The sequence below is a fragment of the Argopecten irradians genome, chromosome 8 (genome assembly GCF_041381155.1).
Source record: "Argopecten irradians isolate NY chromosome 8, Ai_NY, whole genome shotgun sequence".
NCBI lineage: Eukaryota > Metazoa > Mollusca > Bivalvia > Pectinida > Pectinidae > Argopecten > Argopecten irradians.
In genome coordinates, this window is record NC_091141.1 from 16,722,774 (window position 1) to 16,743,931 (window position 21,158).

Here is a 21,158-nt window from a genome sequence, read left to right on the forward strand (position 1 = left end):
TTTAACCCTTCAATTTAGAAATAAAAACACTGAAATAGTTAAAGATGCTCCACCGCCGACAGAGCAAATGTTATACTCATCATTTAAACAATATTTGGTGTTTAATTGTGTATAATACATATGTCTAATTAACACAAAAAATTATATGAAATCTTTTGCTTGACTTTTGGTGCATGCACAACCAGTACTTCATTTCATATAGGACATAGTGCCCCGGAATTTTTTCGGGATGCAATTAATTACTTATTAATATTTTTATCTTGAAGTAAAATTAGAAGCTCGATTTGGTTTATTTATTTTTACGTCCTATTAACAGCCAGGGTCATGTAAGGACGTGCCAGGTTTGTTGGTGGAGGAAAGCCGGAGTACCCGGAGAAAAACCACCGACCAGCGGTCAGTACCTGGCAACTGCCCCACATGGGATTCGAACCCGCATCCCAGAGGTGGAGGGCTTGTGGTAATATGTCGGGACATCTTAACCACTCGGCCACCGCGGCCCCTAAAGCTCGAACTCTTCCATGGTGGTAATGGTGTAAAGTAGGTAACTTTTGTAACTGAAAACCATTTGGCAGTGGTGTAGCATCTTTAAAGAGATGACATATATATAACAAATGTCAGTAACACAGTACACAGAGGATTATAGAAATAATGCTGTTGGCGGTGGGAGTCTGTTGATATAGGTAAAATTCTGTCATGTTTGGTGGGAAATAAATACTGTCATATCAAATCTGATATCAAACACAAATATAAATTGGTTTTCAAAAGTTAATAATGTAACACTATAGGCTTAGAGTAGCACCTGTTTTAGGAAATCATTATACATTTGTATTTTAATGGAAATGTTTAGCTCGATCATTCAAACATAAATATTCCTTAAACACCATGGTAACACATACACAACTCATATAACTGCCATTTAGTTGATTTCTGAACCTTTTACAATGTACATATATGTCCATCTCACACATTGGTTTGCAAACTTATACCTTGCAAACTCAGCTAGCAATTATCGTCCATTGGAAACATTTTCACCACATTCCTTATGAAAACTTTTTGAATCAATGGTTTGAAGGTTCAGACTTAGTTCCTTAAATATGTAGCAATACCTTCTGACCCTACAGTACCCTGAATCCATGGGAACCGCTTAACAAAAATATTTGTCTGTCCATATCACTTTGGCATGACGGAGTGGTCAATCCATGGAAGCACACCACATGTATGAATGCCGTGTCTCCAAAGGTCCAATGACACCATGGTTACCCTGACCTATCATCCTGAGAGCTTACACACATTATGGAGCCCTGAATTTATACTGTATCAGCATGATTAAGACTTTTATCCATAGTTACACAAACCTCCAGCTCACAAAGCCTAGTATCCATGGTTACATACATCACAAGGTCATAAGGTCACAAAACATCACAAGGTCAGAACTGATCATGTTACCATAACCAGCATAGAGCATGATAGAACTTTTCTGGTCTTCAAGAAGCTTGCATCATTTGTTACATACACCAAAGGATATTAATTCTGGTCATGAATGCAGCTTGTATCCATGGGTACCATATATACCACATGGTAATTTGTCCGGTCATGAAGCAGCGCCTTGTCCAGTGATGCCCATATCACTTGGTTTATTTGGCCGTAATTCAGCCTATATTTCACAGACACACACATTCAAAGGTATATGCTGTTTGTGGCCCTGAGAGAAGCCTAAGTTGTTTGCACCACACGAGCACGCTGTCGCATGGTGCTACTGATCTCACGTATCCACAGGGCGATATGGAACACTGGCTTTTTGTTCTTTAGATTGATTAGCAGTCTTAGCTTTAAATAAGTTTTTGTTTACTGACATAGACAGCGGCTGCGACACATGGCCACCGCCATCTCTATGTCGAACTAAAATACAAGTCTCAGAATTATTGAGTCCATTTTCTTGTGATGATTCCAAAAATTGAACCTGATCCTGGAACAAAAAGATATATGTCTCAGTTACATTGAATTGAGTGAAATACACATCACAGAAATATAATTTTAACTCACATTTTATCATCATATCCAAGAAAAATCATATTATTTTTATTTTCGTATTTTGCTTAAAATCAAGTATCGTATAAAACCAATTTCCCTTAAAATCAGTTTATTTCTCTATTCCCATTAGTTTCTTAGAAATTTATAAAGAGCAAATAACAAATACTTACACGATTTTTATTAAAACGAAAAATTTTCCAGAGTTTGGAGGAAGTAGATGATACAGAGTTGATTGTTTCTGTACTTGTTTTTTGATATGTTGGATTGGCAAAGTTTAGAGCCAAGAATTCTCCATTATCTACATCATAAGCTTGTCTTCTACGCCTGGAAGTAAGAACAAAGTCTTGTCTTTATAATCTGAACAAGAAGACACATCATCCCTAAGATGAATGATAACAGATGTATGCTACAGACTTTATATCAGGTACAGCCTGTTAACAAGTCTAAAGAATTCAGAATAGGTGATGCCTGCGACCTTGAATGTGAACAAAGCTGGTAGTCATTCACCCAAGTATGCTACAATCCAAATGTCAGATATACATTAATAAACACCAACCATCCTGTGTGTGGTTTAGTATCATTAACAAACTGGTCAGTTTTTGTTTGACCAAACACTTAATATAGATAAGACAGGCTACCTACCACACAATCTGTGGTCAGTTTTTCTTTGACCATTACATACCTTTTATAAATACGACAGGCCACCACACTGACCACTACGATAACTAGAAGGATGACCAGCGATACGACAAGCAGCATCCAATTGACATTCACTGTAACAAAGTCAACAGACATGGTTACTATCACATCATTTACAATTTTGTACCTCACTATTGTTAATCCAAATGAATTTTGTCAGGTTTGGTTAATATGTTAGTTTAGTTCGTTTAGCTTTACGTCCGATTAAGAGCCAGGGTCATGTAAGGATGTGCTAGGTTTGCTGATGAAGGAAAACAGAGTACCTAGAGAAAAATCACCAACCAGCAAATTGTACCTGGCAAATGACCCACATGGGATTTGAACTCGTGATCCAGAGGTGGAGGGCTTATGGTGCTATGTCGAGACACCATAACCACTCACCCACCGCTGGTTAGAAGACATTTTAGACATGTGTATAGAACTACAACAATCAGCATTGATTTCTGTATTTTATCTAGTGATTTCTATATTATATCTAGTGATTTCCATATTATATCTAGTGATTTCCATATAATATCTAGTGATTTTCACATTATATCTAGTAATTTCCATATTATATCTAGTTATTTCCATATTATATCAAGTGATTTCCATACTATAGCTAGTGATTTCCACATTATATCTAGTGATTTTCCCATATTGTATCAAGTGATTTCCATATTATATCTAGTGATTTTCACATTATTCTAGTAATTTCCTTCTTATATCTAGTGATATCCACATTATATCTAGTGATTTCGATATTATATCTAGTGATTTACACATGATATCAAGTGATTTCCATATTATATCAAGTGATTTCACATTATATCTAGTGATTTCCATATTATATCTAGTGATTTCCACATAATATCTAGTGATTTTGAAATTATATCTAGTGATTTCCACATTATATCTAGTAATTTCCATATTATATCTAGTGATATCCACATTATATCTAGTGATTTCGATATTATATCTAGTGATTTACACATAATATCAAGTGATTTCCATATTATATCAAATTATTTCCATATTATATCTAGTGATTTCCACATAATATCTAGTAATTTTCATATTATATCTAATGATTTCCACATTATATCTAGTGATTTCCACATTATATCTAGTGATTTCAACATTATATCTAGGGATTTCTACATTATATCTATTGATTTCCATATTATATCTAATGACTTCTACCTTATATCTAGTGATTTCCATATTATATCTATTGATTTTCATATAATATCCAGTGGTTTCCATATTATATCTAGTGATTTCCATATTGTATCATGTGATTTCCATATTACAATGATTTCTCATATTAAATCTAGTAATTTCCATATTACATCTAGTGATTTCCACATTATATCTAGTGATTTCCATAACATATTTAGTTATTTACACATTATATCTAGTGATTTCCATAATATCTAGTGATTTACACATTATATCAAGTGATTTCCATATTATATCTAGTGATTTCCATATTATATCTTGATGTTTCCATATTATATCTAGTGATTTCCATATTATATCTAGTGATTTACACATTATATCAAGTGATTTTCACATTATATCTAGTGATTTTCATATTATATCTAGGGTTTTCCACATTATATCTAGTAATTTTCATATTATATCTAGTTATTTCCATATTATATCAAGTGATTTCCAAACTATATCTAGTGATTTCCACATCATATCTAGTGATTTTCCCAAATTATATCTAGTGATTTCCATATTATATCTAGTGATTTCCACATTATATCTAGTAATTTTCCCATATTGTATCAAGTGATTTCCATATTATATCTAGTGATTTTCACCTTATTCTAGTAATTTCCTTATAATATCTAGTGATTTCCACATTATATCTATTGATTTCGATATTATATCTAGTGATTTACACATTATATCAAGTGATTTCCATATTATATCAAGTGATTTCACATTATATCTAGTGATTTCCATATTATATCTAGTGATTTCCACATAATATCTAGTGATTTCGAAATAATATCTAGTGATTTCCACAATATATCTAGTAATTTCCATATTATATCTAGTGATATCCACATTATATCGAGTGATTTCCATATTATATCTAGTGATTTACACATAATATCAAGTGATTTCCATATTATATCAAGTGATTTCCACATTATATCAAGTGATTTCCATATTATATCTAGTGATTTCCACATAATATCTAGTAATTTTCATATTATATCTAATGATTTCCACATTATATCTAGTGATTTCCACATTATATCTAGTGATTTCAACATTATATCTAGGGATTTCTACATTATATCTATTGATTTCCATATTATATCTATTGGTTTTCATATTATATCCAGTGGTTTCCATATTATATCTAGTGATTTCCATATTATATCTATTGATTTTCATATAATATCCAGTGGTTTCCATATTATATCTAGTGATTTCCATATTGTATCATGTGATTTCCATATTACAATGATTTCTCATATTAAATCTAGTAATTTCCATATTACATCTAGTGATTTCCACATTATATCTAGTGATTTCTATATCATATCTAGTTATTTCCACATTATATCTAGTGATTTCCATAATGTCTAGTGATTTACACATTATATCAAGTGATTTCCATATTATATCTAGTGATTTCCATATTATATCTTGGGGTTTCCATATTATATCAAGTGATTTCCATATTATATCTTGGGGTTTCCATATTATATCAAGTGAATTCCATATTATATCTAGTGATTTCCATATTATATCAAGTGATTTCCATATTATATCTAGTGATTTACACATTATATCAAGTGATTTCCATATTACATCTAGTGATTTCCATATTATATCTTGTGGTTTCCATATAATATCTAGAGATTTCCATATCATATCTAGTGATTTCCATATTATATCAAGTGATTTCAACATTATATCTAGTGAATTACACATTATATCTAGTGATTTCCATATTTTATCTTATGGTTTCCATATTATATCAAGTGTTTTCCACATTATATTTAGTGATTTCCACATTATATCAAGTGATTTCATTATATCTTGTAATTTCCACATTATATCAAGTGATTTCCATATAATATTTTGTGATTTCCACATTATATCTATTGATTTCCACATTATATCTAGTGATTTCCACATTACATCTATTGATTTTCATATTATATCTAGTGGTTTCCCTATTATATCTAGTGATTTCCATATTATATCTTGGGGTTTCCATATTATATCAAGTGATTTCCATATTAGATCTTTGGGTTTCCATATTATATCAAGTGATTTTCATATTATATCTAGTGATTTCCATATGATATCAAGTGATTTCCATATTATTTCTAGTGATTTACACATTATATCTAGTGATTTCCATATTATATCTTGTGGTTTCCATAAAATATCTAGAGATTGAGATTTCCATATCATATCTAGTGATTTCCATATTATATCTAATGATTTCCATATCATATCAAGTGATTTCCATATCATATCTAGTGATTTCCATATTATATCTTGGGGGTTCCATATTACATCAAGTTATTTCCACATTATATCTAGTGATTTCCATATTATATCAAGTGATTTCAACATTATATCTAGTGATTTCCATATAACATCTAGTGATTTCCATATTATATCTTGTGGTTTCCATATAATATCTAGAGATTTCCATATCATATCTAGTGATTTCCATATTATATCAAGTGATTTCAACATTATATCTAGTGAATTACACATTATATCTAGTGATTTCCATATTTTATCTTATGGTTTCCATATTATATCAAGTGTTTTCCACATCATATCTAGTGATTTCCACATTATATCAAGTGATTTCATTATATCTTGTAATTTCCACATTATATCAAGTGATTTCCATATAATATTTTGTGATTTCCACAATATATCTATTGATTTCCACATTATATCTAGTGATTTCCACATTACATCTATTGATTTTCATATTATATCTAGTGGTTTCCATATTATATCTAGTGATTTCCATATTATATCTTGGGGTTTTCATATTATATCTAGTGATTTCCATATGATATCAAGTGATTTCCATATTATATCTAGTGATTTACACATTATATCTAGTGATTTCCATATTATATCTTGTGGTTTCCATAAAATATCTAGAGATTGAGATTTCCATATCATATCTAGTGATTTCCATATTATATCTAATGATTTCTATATTATATCTTGTGGTTTCCACATTATATCTAGTGATTTCCACATTATATTTAGTGATTTCCACATTATATCTAGTGATTTCCATATCATATCAAGTGATTTCCATATCATATCTAGTGATTTCCATATTATATCTTGGGGTTTCCATATTACATCAAGTTTTTTCCACATTATATCTAGTGATTTCCATATTATATCAAGTGATTTCAACATTATATCTAGTGAATTACACATTATATCTAGTGGTTTCCATATTATATCTAGTGATTTCCACATTATATCTAGTGATTTCCACATTATATCAAGTGATTTCATTATTATATCTTGTGTTTTCCACATTATATCAAGTGATTTCCATATTTTATTTTGTGATTTCCACATTATATCTATTGATTTCCATATTGTGTCTAGTGATTTCCACATTATATCTATTGATTTTCATATTATATCTAGTGGTTTCCATATTATATCTAGTGATTTCCATATTAAATCATGTGATTTTCACATTACAGTGATTTCTCATATTAAATCTAGTGGTTTCCATATTATATCTAGTGATTTCTACATTATATCTAGTGATTTCCATATTACATCTAGTGATTTCCACATTATATCAAGTGATTTTTATATTATATCTAGTGATTTCCACATTATAACTAGTGATTTCCATATTATATCTAGTGGTTTTAATATTAGATCTAGTGATTTCCACAATATATCTAGTGGTTTCCATATTATATCTAGTGATTTCCATATTATATCTAGTAATTTCCACATTATATCTAGTGATTTCCACATTATTTCTAGTGATTTCCATATTATATCTAGTGATTTTCACATTATATCTAGTGATTTCCATATTATATCTAGTAATTTCCATATTATATCAAGTGATTTCCACATTATATCTAGTGATTTTCACTTTATATCTATTAATTTCCATAATATATCTAGTGATTTCCACATTATATCTAGTAATTTCCATATTATATCAAGTGATTTCCACATTATATCTAGTGATTTCAACATTATATCTAGTGATTTCCACATTATATCTAGTGATTTCCACATTATATCTAGTAATTTCCATATTATATCTAGTGATTTCCATATTATATCATTATTAGCATAGTTAACCTAAATATTAAACATGTAAGGGGACTGCGGTGGCAGAGTGATTAAGATGTCCGTCCAGACATATCATCACAATCCCTACATCTCTGGGTCGCAAGTTCAAATCCCACCATGGGCAATTGTTATGTATTGACTGCTAGATGGTGGTTTTTCATCGGGTACTCTGGCTTAATTATATCCTCCACCAATAAACCTGGCATATCCTTAAATGACCCTGGCTGTTAACAGGACATTAGGCTAATCAAACCAATTAAATAGAAGAAATGTACCTGGACTGGTTGACTCCACCATTGGTGTTTGTTCACAAAGTCCTTGTATTTCATCTTCAGCAGAGCAGGGACTGTAAAACCGAATTAGCATATTCCATCAGTATACCTTTTACTGTACAATCAATGATTTGTTACAATTATTGATTGCAATTATTAGAGATATCAATGCAATCTGGGTGGTAGATAAATAGAATAGGGCACTATGATTATCTTCCAACAAAAACTCGTTACTTTTGTAAGAACTTTTTTTTCCAATTTCTTTTTAAAAATATATATATTTAATTTTGTTTATAATTTCATAAGTTACGGTAAGTGGTTTATTTAACAACAGTGTTAATTTTTCGAAATTAACTTAAGTGTCAGTAAACAGCACTCCCATTCATGTATCTAGGTATTACTACACCAAGTCTAGGCTGCATGTATTCACTCAAAATGCAGATCTTGGGAGTGATGGGAGTCTCTGTGGCAAAATGTAAATACATTACATTGAAACATTTTAGGAGGAGGCTACAAATAATAAAGCATGGTATTCTCCTTTCACATCAAGTCAGTGTAACTCATAGTTTACCTGTACCACACAAACTGTAAACCATCTCTATCAAATTTAAAAATTCACGGATTGAAAACTTGAATGGAAATTCCTATCAATAAATATGATGAAGATGGCAATTCATAGAGATAAACTTTCACAAATTTATTTGTATCACCAAATTTGTGAAAGTAAATCGCACATAAAGGAGAGTTGGTTGACAGTAGTTTCTGTATTCTATACACTCACTGATGAGGTTGTCTGGTGAGATGGTGGTCTGTATCCGGCATTAGATGGATGTTCACCGGATCTGTAGGAAATAATAAACACACATTAATATTGTGGTGCATAATTCTAGGTTATAGGAGCTGTATTTAAGGAGAACATTGATAAAAGTTTTTTTTTTTTTAAATGAACTACATTTTTCATTTTGCTTCTTCCCGTGCAGAAAAAGTGATTAACTGTTTACAGGGTAGAAGAAAGAACAAATGAATGAATCCAAATGTGTTCTATATCTATTAAGCACATGGAATGAAGTTCACAAACAGAAATGTAAAATATAACTTTTGGAAATTAAGACAAATAAATCAAATCTATCAAATAAATATAATCCAATTTCAATACTTTAAAGTTTGCAGTTTCTGTACACATGTATATTACTTACACACATGACAGGCGATGCTGTCGCGCTTGTCTGGGCAGGCACATGTGTATCCATAAGGGTTAGCCAAACACAGGTGTGTACATCCGCCATTGTTTACAGAACAGCCATTCTCACCTGGAAATAAATGTTTACATTAAAGATGCTCCACCGCTGACAAATGGTATTTTTTTCACTATTAAAAACAGGAGCAGACGATTTAGTATTTTTCTTCAGTTACAAAAGTTACTTACTTTACACCATTACCACCATTGAAAAGTCTGAGCTTCTGATTTTACTTCAAGTTAACAAGAGATCCCAGAGGGATCTTGGCGCCCTACAAAGAATGATCTATGTCTGACAAACCAAAGAGGGATCTTTTCTCTGCTTTTCAAACTTTTACTACATATGAAATTTGAGAAAGATCCTTTGAGAACTATCTGAGATATATAACGGTAACAAATATCAATTATAAAATTCCAAGATGGTGGCCTGTTGGCCATCTTGTTGACCGATTGGTCCTAAAATTCAACATGCACAACTAGACCAGTAGGGGAACCTGCAAAAAAAATTGGAGACAGATCCCTTCATTACTTTTTGAGAAATAGTGGTAACAAGCTTAAACTAACAAAATCCAAGATGGAGGCCTGTCGGCCATCTTGTTCATCAATCGGTCTAAAAATGCAACATGCACAACTAGACCCCTAGGGGAACATGGACATGCAATTTGAGACAGATCCCATCAGTACTTTCTGAGAAATAGTGGTAACAAGCTTCAACCATCAAAATCCAAGATGGCGGGCTGTCGGCCATCTTGTTCACCGATCGGTCCTAAAATGTGATATGCTCAGCTAGACCCCAAGGGAAACCTGCACATGCAATTTGACACAGATCCCTGAAGTACTTTCTGAGATAAAGTGGTAACAAACATCAATTGTCAAAATCCAAGATGGCGTCCTGTCGGCCATTTTGTTCATCGATTGGTCCCAAAATGCATAATGCATAACCAGGGAACTAGGGGACCATGCACATGAAATTTGATACAGCTACCTTCAGTGCTTTCTAAGAAATAGTGGTAACAAACTTCAATTGTCTAAATCCAAGATGGCGGCCTCTTGGCCATCTTGTTGACTGATTGATCCCAAAATGCAATATGCACAACTAGACCCCTAGGGGAACCTACATGTGAAATTTGAGAGAGATCCCTTCAGTACTTTCTGCGAAATAGCGGTAACAAACTTTAACTCTCAAAATCCAAGATGGCCGCATTTTGTTGACTGATTGGTCCCAAAATACAATATGCACAACTAGGGCCCCAGGGGAACCTACATATGAAATTTGAGAAAGTTGAGAAAGATCCCTTCAGTACTTTCTGAGAAATAGCGGTAACCCCTATGTCTATCAGACCTCCCCCCCCCCTACCACCAATCTACATCCCTCTGATTCCCACACTACTTACCTGTCTGTCTGCCACCACCTCCCTATCCATCAGACCTTCCCCCACCCCCACCACCAATCTACATCCCTCTGATTCCCACACTATTTACCTGTCTTTCTGTCGTCTGCCACCAACTCTATGTCTATCAGACCTTTCCCCGACTCCATCACCAATCTTAATCCATCTGATTCCCACACTACTTACCTGTCTGTCTGCCACCACCTCCCTATCCATCAGACCTTCCCCCACCCCCACCACCAATCTACATCCGTCTGATTCCCACACTATTTACCTGTCTGTCTGTCTGTCGTCTGCCACCACCTCTATATCCATCAGACCTTCCCCCACCCCCACCACCAATCTACATCCCTCTGATTCCCACACTATTTACCTGTCTGTCTGCCACCACCTCCCTATCCATCAGACCTTCCCCCACCCCCACCACCAATCTACATCCGTCTGATTCCCACACTACTTACCTGTCTGTCTGCCACCACCTCCCTATCCATCAGACCTTCCCCCACCCCCACCACCAATCTACATACGTCTGATTCCCACACTATTTACCTGTCTGTCTGTCTGTCTGTCGTCTGCCACCACCTCCCTATCAATCAGACCTTCCCCCACCCCCACTTTACATCCCTCTGATTCCGACCCACACTATTTACCTGTCCGTCTGTCGTCTGCCACCACCCCTATGTCCATCAGACCTTCCCCCACCCCCATTACCAATCTACATCCCACTGATTCCCACACTACTAACCTGTCTGTCTGTCGTCTGCCACCACCTGTATGTCCATCAGACCTTCCCCCACTCCCACCACCAATCTACATCCCTCTGATTCCTACACTACTAACCTGTCTGTCTGTCGTCTGCCACCACCTCTATGTCCATCAGACCTCTCCCACCCCCACCACCAATCTACATCCGTCTGATTCCCACAGTATTTACCTGTCTGTCTGTCGTCTGCCACCACCTCTATGTCCATCAGACCCTCCAAACTCTGTTGTATAACCTCACGGTCCTTGCCTGTGTACTTGCTTGCCTTCTCAATCAGCTCTGTCTGCCAGTCAGTCCAGTATATATGGTCTCCATACTGTAAAATCATACAAATATGTTGAAAAAGTCATAAATAAAACAACAAGAACAAAATTGTCGTTAAATATTCAAGTCATTAGACTTCATATAGGCGGTTGCTCTGTGGCAATAGGAATTTTCCTTGATACAGAGTTAAATGGCAAATGTGATGGCTTGATTAAAATCACATGATGGCTGGATATCAAAGTAAGACTTTCATTTTAAAATATTTTGATTGCTGATCTTGGATTGACATTAGAAATAGGCAACAAAACAAAGTCTTTACAATATTCCCTATTTACAACAGTACATAAAACATCATTATTGTACTACATTATATATAAAGTTATGTTTGACTTTAATTATAACTTACCACAACTAGACCAAAAGGATGGGAGATATGCTGTATCAGGGTCACTCGGTTTTCTCCTGCCAGGTCTGAAGTCTCAATCTTGTCCAGTTTGGCGTCCACCCAATAAAGCCGATTAGCGGAGTAATCAATGGACAATCCATTGGGGAAACCTGTGACCAAGTATAATAAACAATCGATAAACCAGCAACACTAAAACATCACTTTAAGGTGAGTTATATAGAAAGTTGGCCTAGGGGAACATCACCTTTCTTTTGTAAGTTACAGAGCTATCTTCAATGCTGGTACTTTGATTGTTACATCATGTACTTGTGAGCGTATATTTAACGTCATTTTTTTCTGAGAAAATAATGTAATTTGTGTTCACAAACTAATGATGTCATAACCTATCATCATACATTGAGATAAAGAGAAATACCTACCTAAACTGGTCCGTATGATGACCGATCTGTTGGTGCCGTCCATAAAGGCCTTCTCTATCTTTGGTTCTGCTCCCCAGTCAGTCCAGTAGATCAGCCTGTCCAGAAATTATCGAAAGGTGCAACATAACTAGATATAAACATATCATTGGACTTCCAATCCAGTATTTACTTTCTACTGTTGCAATGACAAACAAGAAGAATATACAACAATGTACAAGGTTCCAGTGTGTGGGAGACCCATTTAAATTTGGGTTCAAGATCTTATACAGAATTACATAAAAATTTGTATCTTACAAATATGAAGTGGTCTACAGTAGAAGCAAATCCCAGTTAATAGATCTTACCCTTTACTTGGGAACAGTGCTATAGCACGAGGCTCATCTAGATTTTCATATATCAACCTCTTCCTGTAGGAACCATCCAGCCAAGCCACTTCTATTACATCTCGGCCTGGAATAGTAAACAGCAAAAATAATAATGAATTAACTTTCAAAAACAAGTTGTCAGAGGATTTTGTTATATATATCAACTCCCTACCAAATGTACTGTTATACAGGTTGTGGGAGGGTTATGTATATTTACCTGTATCTGTCCAGAAAAGATTGCGTCCAATCCAATCAACTGCTAGTCCATCCGTCGTCTCAAGATTCTTGGAGACAATTGTCTCTGGCTCTGTTCCATCTAGGTTTGAACGTCTGAAATAATTCCAATCACAACATTTTTATCATCATATCACTTTGCTGAGGGACAGAAAATTAACAGTAATTGATCTTTGATGTTACAAAGAACAATATTTATCTTTTATTTTATGTATATTACTTCTTAATGTAAACTGATCCAACAGGTGGCTAATAATTATGTGTGATAAAACAGAATTATCAGTTTCTTGAGTTATAAAAGTCTTGGATTATCTCTTTCTTATATAAATACAATGATACCTGCCTTAGGGACCACCTCTGTATAAAGACCACCTGCTCATTAAGACCACATAGGGTCCTAAACGATCATTTATAACACAATTTGTCCTGTGTATAAAGACCACTTGGCTATAGAGAGTACTTTTCCCTTCGTCATTGGGTGGTCTTTATGGACAGGTTGGATTGTAGTGAATTTATATTTAAGGTGCAAAAGATTCCAATAAGAACTACAATAGCTGTTATTTATTGTAATAGCTAAGTTAACCTCCACCTTATTGACAGTTAATTGTATACCGTACCTGATAACGTCCAGGTGTACGTCGGTGTAGTACATCTTGTTGTCACGTTTGTCGTAGTCCAAAGCTATGACATTGTGAAGATCATTCATAGGTAGAAAAACATCAGTCAGATCATTGGTATCCAAGGAGATGTGTCGAATACTACCACGACTTGCAAACAACAGGTACTTACTTGGCACTGAAACAAACAGATTACAGTATAGAAAAACATGCACACAACAAGATATAGCTGCAATGACGAAGCTCTGAACGAAGAACAGCAGATTTCTGACAGATGGAGAATGGAGTGGAGGCAGGTAATGATTATTCATTCTACACAAGGAAATGCTTTGTTATATTGGAGACAACGAGGAGATATGATAGAGATTTACAAAATAAGCAGTGGAATGTACGATCGTGAAGTTACTGGATTTTTGAAAATGTGGAAAGATGTTTCGTCGCGGTCCGGAAATAGAAGAAATTCTTTTAAAGTATACCCTCAACAATGTAGCACTGTAAAGAGAAAAACCAGTTTTTCACTACGTACTGCAGCGGTGTGGAATAACTTACCAGAGAGTGTTGTTTGTGCTAAAAACTTAAATTGTTTTAAAAATGAACTGGATAGATATTGGAAAAATATTGATCTATTTTATGATTTCAAGGCTAATTGACAACCTGAGGTGATACCAGGTATTACAATTAATAACTGTATTCATAAAGTATGTACAAAATTTGAGTCTGGTGTAGAGAATATATATCCTGTACCAGAAATCTGTCATTAAATATCATTAAATAAATATATTTCTCTACAAAAATATGTAATAACCAAATATAGGAGAAGGGGCATAACTGCCATAAATAACTGAACTTAAATTAAAGAATGGTTCCTTAATTCATTGGTCTCTAAAAATTCATAATGATCCCTTCTAGCCATTAAATTGGAAGAGTTTAAATGTGTCTTCAGGGGTGCAGGAGTTAATGCATCCCAATTAAGATTACAAATTGAGATAAATGCTGTCTCCATAATACATGTAATGACAGATGAAAATCTAAATCTAACATTCCCAATTTTGTTACAAGGGGGGTAACTTCATTATCCCAGTCAGAGTCCATTCCAAATTCAGAAACATACATAATATTTCTGGCATTGGTATTTGGTAAACTGGAATATGATCAAAGAATGTAAGTATTATATATGTACAGGGTTTGTATTTACCCTATCCATGTATCCTTTTAAGCATCCAAAACGAATATGATCCCACTTATTTTTCCTTAAAAGTCCATTCCAATAACATAAGGGGACCCCATTTTATTGGAGCAAAGCCTCATTAATGGAACATCCAGCATAAACTCTGACAAATGTAAATCCTACTGACATCGTACTGTAATACATATAAATAGTAACCATATTCGACCCCTCATTTGTTAAAATTTGTAAGCCCCTAGGTGCTTCTTGGGTGGAATATCGAAAATGGCAGTTTGTAACAGAGATATACAGATTAATAGAATCTTACATGGGCCTATCAAATGGACAGGGATATCTAAACTAGAGTGAAAGATTTTGGCTGTCAACCTGAGGCTTGCCGAGGGTTGACGGCCAAAATCGTTCGAGAGGGTTGAGATATCCCCGTCCACTTGAAAGACCCATGTTTGATTCTTTTTCTCCCATACTCATTGGAAATATATGAAATTATTGTTGCTTTCCAGCTTTTTTATCTTGTCATGATCACAGGAACCTCGTTATGCTTCAAAATTGATGATGTCATAGACAATGCAAGCCGCTACACCGCATGTACTGATGACGTCACATTATTGTCTAGGGCGTGTGAGCAGTCTTACCCCCCCCCCACCCTGTGTAAGATAGAGTTATCTTTTCCCTAGCAACCACAAAATATCCCTGTGAAGTAAGGGAGATAACTAGGATGATACCTACTTTCATTACATGTCTTTTTATCCTCCGTCATGAGAAGGCCAGTTGGACAGACACAGGAATAGCCTCGGGGATTGGGCAGACAAAGATGGCTACAACCACCATTGTTTCTCCCACATTTGTTCACCACAGCAGTTCCTTTAAGATCAAAACATCAGTAAAATTGATATTACAAATTTACAAGTGTCAAACCGTATATAATTAGCTCTGCTGACAGGAGTTTGTCGTGTTTCATTTTAATTTTGAGTAACTATAAACCATCTTATTTTCTTGAGCGATTAAATTTCTTGTATGTCGGTGACAGGTGTTTGAAAAAATTAACTGAACTCACCAAGAAATGAAGTTGGCTTATAGTAATGTAAGCAGAGCAGAAGTTAAATTCAAAACCACTTCTTCCCTATCAATACAGAATAATGATTTAATACCTGCCATGCATGTTCACAAGTCAAAATAAAAACCTTTACTCTTTATTCATGCAGTTTCTTATCTCCTCTAGTATGAAGATACTATCTAACCAATTTAGCCTTTACGCTCTTGCTATATGAATAAGGTTTTCCATATATTCATGACCTTTACCCTTTTGCTCTATCAATAAGGTTTTCTACATTTTTGACCTTTACCTTTACCTGTAAATGATCTTTTCTACCTTCTTGACCTATAACCTATTGCTATATAAATAAGATTTTCTACCTTCTCTCTGGAGTTTGACAGCATGGATGTCCATCAGACCAGACATATTACGACGGCGTATGGTCTGGTTCTGACCACTGTCCTTGTCGGCCTGGAATATGGCCATCTTTAGCCAGTCCGTCCAGTACAGATGGTTCCCGGCTACGGTCAGTCCATATGGGTGGTTAATCTTGGACACCAGGACTCTCCTATTCTGGCCATGTAGGTCAGTACTTTCTATAACCTGATAAAGTAAAGGCACATATTATCTTCAGTTTCACTTTGTTAATGTTAAAATTAAATCAAATAAGTTTTTTTTTTCTATTTTGAACAAGTAAGCACAATGATGCAATAAGAGGAATCAGATCTTAGCACGAAATTTTAAACACAAAATGCACTCAAATATGATTAATAAAATATGTATGTTAATAGAATCATAAAGGATCTGTGGAGTATGTTATGTATTCTATAGGTTCCAACCAAACTTAATATTACAGGCATATCTGTGTATAAAGACTATCTAAAGGACAAAACATTGTCTTTATAGCCAAGTGGTATTTACATAAAGGGCAATTGGTGTTGAAATTTGTCATTGGGAAACCCTAAAAAGTAGTATTATTAAGCCGGTAGTCTTTATATAGAGGTGGTGGCTATAGCAGGTTAAACGGGATACATTCAAACACAAAATAATGCAGACTCAAGTTTTTTAAATGCAATATCAGATGAGAAAATTACATAGGATAGTTGCATGCCATAACAGAGAGGATCTATGGTTAATATTTAATATTAGAATTCTTTTAAGGGTCCAGACGATATATAACATCACACTTAACACATTCACACCTAAAGACACATTTAGGCTCATCTAAGACAACAATTGGACCAGTCTCATTATGGAATTTCAGGGGTGAATGAGTTAGATTGATATATAAACCTACCTCCATCCTGGCATCAGCCCAGATCAGTCGTCCTGTCGGTCGGTCAATCACAAGACCGTTTGGCCAGCCGAGATTGTCCTGGATGACCGTTACCCTGTTCTGACCATCCATATCAGCTCTCTCAATCTTTGGGTTCTTACCCCAGTCTGTCCAGTACAGGAACCTACAAAAGAAACAGCGAAATATTTAATAGTTTAAATATTTCAACAATATTATAAATATGTAATCAACAGGCCCAAAGTTTCAGCTGTAATTTCTTAAACTGTTAATTTAAAATCATTACATTTCAAAAACATCACATTTCCTGAAAACAACATGGAGTGAAAATGTTTATTTAAAAAACAATAAACACATGGTAAATATTTGCCAAACTAACCCAGCCTCATAGTGGAGTGTGATAGCGCGTGGCTTGTCGATGTCCCTCCAGAACAGAACCTTCCTCATGGTACCGTCAATGTCTGCAACCTCAATCCTGTTGAGGCCTGTATCTGTCCAGTAAATCTTCCCTCCGACCTCATCCACTGCCAGACCATCAGGCGTGTCAAGGCCGTTACGTATGACCTCCTCGACCTGTGATCCATCAAGGTTGGCCCGCATCACCTTGTCCAGAACCGTGTCTGTCCAGTAGAGTTTACCTGGAGGTTCACAGGCATCATTCGTTAGATTTAAACAAAAAATTTTGTTTGGAGTTTTTGAATTTCTGATTTTGAATTTCAATCATATTTGTTCAACGGAGAGCTCATCTTACAGTACTATATACTGAGTGAAATCATACAAGTGTTTAAAACAGATGGATGAGATCAATTAAGTTATTTTGTGAGGACAGCTGATATTATCCAAGGCTGCTAATATATTGGATAACCTAGATATGAATTACCCACCTCGGACAGAATCCACGTCTACTGCGATGGCGTTTCTTAATTCTCCAAGTGGAATCACAACATCAGCAAAGTATTCCACTTCCAGAGAAATTTTTCTAATGTCGGTACGACGTGCAAATATCAAGAAATTTGTCATATCTGTAAAAATCAAGCAAAATACAATACAGGGAAGGTACCAGTTTTTGTTGAAAACTATGAAAATATTAAACAATCAGACATTTTTTGCACCTGCTACATAAAATTTTATATGAGTTATAACTGCCAAAATATTATTTCAGTATATACACAATGTACAGTTAATCCTGTCTATAAAGACCACCCAAGGAACAAAGGAAAAGAGGTCTATATAGCAAAGAGGTCTTCATACACAGAGCAAATTTTGTTGAAATTGACCATTTTGAATTCTGAGAAAGTGATCTTATTAAGCATATGGATTTTATACAGAGGTGGTCACTTAGCTGTATATCAATTTAGAAAGGAGAAGCTAAAAAGAAACGAATGTTACATCTCAGTTAAGTCACTTTACCATCTTCACAAGTTTTCCCGTCGGATTTCATCACCACTCCAGTCGGACAGGCACAACTATAACGCGCTGGCTCGGCATTGTTCAGACAAAGATGGCTGCATCCTCCATTGTTTACCTGGCACGGCGTCTGTCCTGTTCACATTTAAAACTATTATTGTTTATTTTTTTCAAAATATGTATCAAAGTTTCTAGTTTTACTGTAAACCAACTTTCTTTCGCATGCTTTTAAATTTCTCAAATTTTGCAATCAAAGTATTTTTGCAAAAGTTTATCTCCGCGAATTAATATCTACAGTATTTATTTTGGTATGAATTTCCACTTAATTTCAAATCCGCTAATGTTTTATTCGCGAATTTGTTTTGGAATGGAAATCGCAAAAATTAGTAGCCTCAGTAGAAAGTTGGTTTACACTATTTCATTGTTGATTTAAAAGTTTTAACTTGAGTTATAATAGAAAATGCTTTAACTGATATTTTCAATAATTTCTAGAATTTAATTTTTGCAGAAAAAAAAGAAATATTATCTTTCTCAATCTTATGATTGATAACTTTTTACTTTTTAGACACAAAAAAATAGCTGATCAAAACATAACTTTATTAAACCTGATAATTATTTTTTTTATCTTGGACTATAAGGAGTCTATAATGAAGAACAATATTGACTTACTTTTTTGTTTGGGTTTGTGGAACATACGAACATCCATAACATGCCCTAAATTACTTCTTAGTGTCTGGCGACTTGATCCATCAAATTTGCTAGCCATGTGGATTCCCTTGTCAATCCAGTCAGTCCAGAAAATCTGGTTATTGTGCAGTGCAAGACCGAAGGGGCGAGGTAAGTCCACGGAAATAATCACCTAGAGGGTGAAGAGAATGTGAAATTACTTACAATATTCAGGTTCCAATAGACAGTTAAGGTTTCTCAGTTCAGAAAGATATAGAGGTTATTGCTTTTATGCTTTATCATTTAGGTAAATAATAGTAATTAAATTAGGTTTTAATTTATGATGGTGATTGAACTATTGAGAGATCTAATTGTCAGTAGCCAATCGTATTTTTTAATATGGATAAATTACATGGTAACGACACCACTCCTCACATATATATTTTCATGTATATCTGATAAAAATTGATCATGCACAACACATGCTGTTGTTTCGTTTTATGTCAGAAATAGTAAAAAAATTTATTTGAATCATCTTCCAAAATCAGTTAACTAATTCTGATTTACCTGTCGTTCTAATCCTTCTGTTGTCGCTGATTCAATCATTTTTCGTCCAGCGTCAGTCCAGTAGATTCTATTCCTCTTTTGGTCCAGCGCTAAGCCGTTGGGCCATGTCAGGTTGGTGCTAATCAGAGCGTGACGCCCTTTACCATCCATACCTGCTTTCTCGATCTTAGCATTCTTTCCCCAGTCCGTCCAGTACATGTACCTTTAACAACAAATGTCATCACACAATAAATGTAAATGTAAATTATATTATGTAAAAGTTTTACCTTTTTTAAAATATTCATTTTACCACCACCATTTTTTATATATTAAGTTTAAACATTTTGTATTCATGTACATACATGTATACCTTAACAAAATACATAGACTAGTATAAGAAGTGCTGTAATGCTGTAAGAGTGTACTTTAATAAGCAAAGCTTTAAAGATAAAATCTGTAACAGTATTTATCCCACAAAAAAATCACCTTAAATACAACACACAGTTCTGCTTTATGTGAAAGGATAATAAATATTCTTTTTACATTCAAATTGATGGCATACATCTAAATGTTATTAAAACTCATTGAAATGTCTATACAGAAATCATAGATTTATCATTATCAAATTGATAATTCTTTTATAAAGTACATACCCTCTGTTAGGATCTACTATAATGTCTCGTGGTTGGTCAAGACGCTCCCATATAAGGATGCTACGGACAGTTCCATTGAGGTTTGACACCTCAATAACATCAAGTTCCGAGTCAGTCCAGTACATTTTCCGTCCTAGCCAGTCAACAGCCAGTCCAGTAGGAAACTCGAGGCAGTTACCCACAACCACCTGATAAACAGGGCAAGAAAAGCTCATATTATTCATAGATGATTTTATATTTAATTTTTTTTTTTATGTTTTTTGCATCAAATCAATTGCAATAGTTTTCTTTCATATTTTCTTTTTACTTAAAGTGATGATTTGGTTGATTGCACTACTGATGCC

General features: G+C 34.3%; 1 protein-coding gene across 1 annotated transcript in view; it reads right to left on the minus strand.

Annotated features, from left to right (window-relative positions):
• Positions 1 to 342: 342 nt before the first annotated feature.
• The window catches only part of LOC138329515 (low-density lipoprotein receptor-related protein 4-like), a 114,891-nt gene continuing 94,075 nt past the window's right edge, over positions 343 to 21,158 (minus strand). The window contains exons 18-38 of the mRNA XM_069276552.1: positions 20,815 to 21,002; positions 20,183 to 20,384; positions 19,619 to 19,808; positions 18,953 to 19,084; positions 18,427 to 18,564; positions 17,922 to 18,180; positions 17,546 to 17,708; positions 16,629 to 16,851; positions 15,942 to 16,076; positions 14,030 to 14,207; positions 13,396 to 13,508; positions 13,158 to 13,263; positions 12,814 to 12,908; positions 12,395 to 12,543; positions 11,896 to 12,040; positions 9,530 to 9,643; positions 9,115 to 9,175; positions 8,337 to 8,407; positions 2,714 to 2,804; positions 2,202 to 2,355; positions 343 to 1,966 (exon numbers count right to left, since the gene is read on the minus strand). Coding sequence (XP_069132653.1) covers positions 1,763 to 1,966; positions 2,202 to 2,355; positions 2,714 to 2,804; positions 8,337 to 8,407; positions 9,115 to 9,175; positions 9,530 to 9,643; positions 11,896 to 12,040; positions 12,395 to 12,543; positions 12,814 to 12,908; positions 13,158 to 13,263; positions 13,396 to 13,508; positions 14,030 to 14,207; positions 15,942 to 16,076; positions 16,629 to 16,851; positions 17,546 to 17,708; positions 17,922 to 18,180; positions 18,427 to 18,564; positions 18,953 to 19,084; positions 19,619 to 19,808; positions 20,183 to 20,384; positions 20,815 to 21,002 — 3,111 coding nt within the window. The 3' untranslated portion in view covers positions 343 to 1,762. The remainder of the gene's footprint in view (positions 1,967 to 2,201; positions 2,356 to 2,713; positions 2,805 to 8,336; positions 8,408 to 9,114; positions 9,176 to 9,529; positions 9,644 to 11,895; positions 12,041 to 12,394; positions 12,544 to 12,813; positions 12,909 to 13,157; positions 13,264 to 13,395; positions 13,509 to 14,029; positions 14,208 to 15,941; positions 16,077 to 16,628; positions 16,852 to 17,545; positions 17,709 to 17,921; positions 18,181 to 18,426; positions 18,565 to 18,952; positions 19,085 to 19,618; positions 19,809 to 20,182; positions 20,385 to 20,814; positions 21,003 to 21,158) is intronic.